The 3852-nt window shown below is 44.1% G+C and overlaps 1 protein-coding gene across 2 annotated transcripts in view; it reads right to left on the bottom strand.

The window, feature by feature from the left end:
• The window catches only part of wdr62 (WD repeat domain 62), a 20916-nt gene extending 18944 nt beyond the window's left edge, over positions 1-1972 (bottom strand). For both annotated transcript variants that reach the window (XM_005737507.1, XM_013911971.1), the window contains exons 1-2: positions 1653-1972; positions 1000-1091 (exon numbers count right to left, since the gene is read on the bottom strand). In XM_005737507.1, the coding sequence (XP_005737564.1) occupies positions 1000-1091; positions 1653-1757 (197 nt within the window). In that variant the 5' untranslated portion in view covers positions 1758-1972. The remainder of the gene's footprint in view (positions 1-999; positions 1092-1652) is intronic.
• Between the last annotated feature and the right edge of the window lie 1880 nt (positions 1973-3852).

The raw sequence follows: 3852 nt of genomic DNA, 5'->3' as shown, positions 1-3852 counted from the left end.
GCGCATTCGCTGTCAAAATAAAAAACACGCACAAGATAAGAAGTTGCAACACACACAATATTATACTTTAATGTATAATATTGTAACGGAAACAAAACATCAATCAAAAAATTGCTCTTTTTTATTCGGGCTACTTACATTTATTTTGGGCTACCAAAAACTGAAGAGTCCCTGCCCGAAGGGCTACCAGGGATTTTGAAATTTTGCGAGCCCTGTGGACTATTGAATGAAAACACCATCAAGCTGACTTTGGCCCACATGGCAGTACGTGTGACATCAGCATACCTGCAGAGAGCTCGTCACCCGTCTGCCACACTCAAGATCATTTGAAATGTGTGATTTCAGATCAGAGGGCAGCGCAGCGTCAGTGAAGAAACGACCTGACTAATATTTGACACTGATCTGAGGTCAGCTCTTTGATAACTTATGCAGATAACTTCAGGTTTAACTGTGAGTTTACAGTCTGATGAAGGCAGGTCACCATGGTAACTGATGCTGCATACCTAACGAGCTGGGTCATGTTCTAGATCAACAGGTGTACATGGACACATCCTGACCAATCAGATCTCTCTCAGACCGTTTGAGTGTCTGAAGTCTGATTTTCAGGACGCTCTGCTGCTGCTCACTGTGTGTCAGAGACACAGCGGCTCCACCAGAAACATCCCGACGTCTGCTGTGGCTGACTGACTGCTCACACCAAATCTGTGATCAGCGTGAGGAAGACTGTGGGTGTGGTAGCAGCCTCTTTGTTTCACTGACCTCAGAGGTTTCCTTCCATCTCTCAACCTGCTGACAGCAGTAAAAACTGCTCATTACTGAGGTTTGACCTCACTGGTCTGAACCGTCCGGCAGCTCAGCCTTCAACCTGCCCAACATACTCTCCATCACTCATGACCAACCCAACCCAACCCTTGGGTTAAACCCTGACGTTTACTCCCTGAACCACGAATCCTACTATACTGCACAGAGCTCTGGTGGCTTAAAGGAGGCGGGACTTACCCTGCAGGGTAGGCAATGAGTCCTGTGTTGGGGTCAGAGGTCAAACCACTGCTGCTGGCTGTGCTGATACCCAAGACTTTTTCCAAACAGACCTGAAACAATAACACACACAAGTCCATTTAAAAATCTCATGATTTAACAGTCCCACGTGCACACAGGTCGTTTCCAGTGATATAGGCAGAGGCCTCCAGCTCACACAGAACAGCAGTGCACACAAAAACACAGAGACAACTAAAAGCGGAGTCATCTAAGTGAAACTTGTTTTCAGCAGATGGAAACTGATGTCAGGAACATTAGGAATCAGCTGCTGTGGGATCAGAGCACGCTGTTTACATGAATCTGTGCCTAAAATAAACTTTTAAGAGAGTTTGTGTTCACTCTCCTTCAGCATGGAGTCCGTGTGAGGAGGAGACAGCCTCTCCCTCGGTCTGTTGTCTAAACTTTAGCCTGTGGCTGTAGCTGCTGTAACTTCGCAGCGATTTAAACTCCGCACATTCAGACTTCTCACTTCCGTAATAACAAACAGGCTCTTAGCCTGCAGGCCTCTCAGGTGCTTTTGATACTGGCTGTAAGCTAACCCGAGCTCCTCGCTAAAACTCTCACAGCTAACGGGACTGTGACGCTAGCAGTTAGCCTGTTAGCTGAGGCTGTACCCGGCTGCTGGAGCTCCTCTTCCCCTGGCTCTGTCTGCTCTTCCTCCCGGCCGGTTGCTTTCTCTTCGCGGGGTTGGCCGAACCGCAGTCCGCTCCCTCTGCCATGACAGCAGAGGTTAATAGAAATACTCGGGCTGATATCAGTCTAAACGCCGCAGCGTGGGTACATAAACCTCCCACAAAGAGAGCTTCTCCGCGGGTGATGAACTGCTGACAGCCGCCTGCGTCGTATAAACTGTCGCTACAGGAAACCTGACACTTTTGCCTGCGGCGGGACTCCGGTTCAAACCAAGCCCCGCCCACAAAACAGAGAACCAGCCAATGGACAGCGGAGGCGTAGAAATCCCGCCTAACATCGCCAAACCAGCCAATCAACAATCCGTAGCGTCGCTATCGTCATCATCATCATCATCATCATCATCATCATCATCATTATTATTATTATTATTATTATTATTAGTAGTAGTAGTAGTAGTAGTAGTAGTAGTAGTAGTAGTAGTAGTAGTAGTCTATGGATAGTATAGCAATTTAGATATATATAATCTATAATCTAGAAAGTGCATTAGCAATAACAGTAGTGACTAGAATAGAATAGAAACATCCTTTACTGTCCGTCACTGGGGAAAAATTCACGTTCAAGCAGTGATAGGCAGATGGAGCAGGACGGGTCACACAAAAGTAAGAATCTAAAATAAAGAACAACAAATAAGAAACGAGACTGCAGAGGGCAACTTTACAACATAAGAAGAAAAAAGGAATACTGTACAGTTATTACAATAGTAGGATCGTGTTTTTAAAAACATGTCCAAAAGTTGCTGTGAGAAATGTGCTTAAAAACATCAATAATGACAGAGTGTTTACAGAAAATGGAGAAACTGTGCAAATAACAGCAGGATGTTTGTTGGGAGCAGTGATGGTTATAAAGTCTAACAGCTGCTGGGAGGAATGGGCCATGACGCTCCTCTGTGTACGCAGCAGTCTTTGCACAGCTTCATGCGTGTCCAAGAGTTCTTCTGTCTCCAACACCTGCACTGGGTCGGGGGGGCATCCAAGCCAGTGTTGGTCAAGTTACTTGAAAAAAGTAATTAGTAACTAATTACTGATTACTTCTTCAAAAAAGTAATCCCGTTACTTTACTGATTACTTATTTTCAAAAGTAATTAGTTAGTTAATTTTCAAAAACATGATACACAACCTGAATACGCAATAAAGCAACAGACCTTTCAGCCCAATTCTACTTTTCTGCATAATCCATCATATGAAACTGAATCAAATGAAAAAGTCTGTTTTTAAAACTTGTTTCTTTAGTTTTAATCTTCTAACTTTTATGCACATTGCAAATATAAAATTATGTTCAAAAGTCTTTGACTTGCAGATATGTGTTTAAACCTATTTCCTGCATATTCCAGCACATAAAATAAAATAATGTTTTGTGTTTACACTCTTTCAAACAGATGCAAGTAAAACACAGCAGAAATAAATAAAATCAAAGACTCAGCAGCACTGAGTCCTGTTGCTCTTAAATCTATAGTCACCTGTGTAGCAGGAGTGGGGCGGGTGGAGGTTTGTCCACAGTGGTCGTGTCAGTGGGGGGATCTGGGGGTTTCTCTGTGAGTGTCACGTTCCCGTGGCAGCGTGCTCGCTGCTCGCTCAGATTTGAAGTTTAATTCTTATGTTTCTCCATCTGTGAGTGAAGTTAGCTCTATTTCTTTTCTCTCCCCCTGAAATCAGCAGCTGGACCTTTAGCTGCAACACACTGTGAGACAAACTGCACACACACAGTTTGTGTGTTTGCTGATGATTGTTGAGCTGATAGAAACACTGCATTTTATACCTCTTCTTCTGTGGTGCTACCTAGATTCTAGAGTACGATCAGCAGCTCGATCGCTTGTCTCAGCACAGGGACACCAAGGAGTGAGTGGCCAGCTGATCTCAGAGACGGTGGGGTATATATAGAAGGTCTGCCACGTAAATGGGAGACAGGACATTTACAATTTTATAAGCAAGACTTTAAATTCATTATAAAATAAAGAGGGTGCTAGCTAGATTGTTTGTGTCACGTGAGCAGAAGAGAAGCATCCTGGACAATTAATGCAAGAGGACCTAAGTTGATCACACAGCAGTGGGGAGTAGACTTCATCACAGTGCTGTTGAGCCAACCATCCCTTTAACACTAACTAGTAATGACTTCATGAACTTC

This window comes from Pundamilia nyererei, unplaced genomic scaffold, assembly GCF_000239375.1.
Source record: "Pundamilia nyererei isolate P.nyererei 1_Seehausen unplaced genomic scaffold, PunNye1.0 scaffold00076, whole genome shotgun sequence".
Classification (NCBI taxonomy): Eukaryota; Metazoa; Chordata; class Actinopteri; order Cichliformes; family Cichlidae; genus Pundamilia; species Pundamilia nyererei.
Note: the sequence above shows the minus strand (reverse complement) of the source record. Positions and strands in the feature narration are given on the sequence as shown.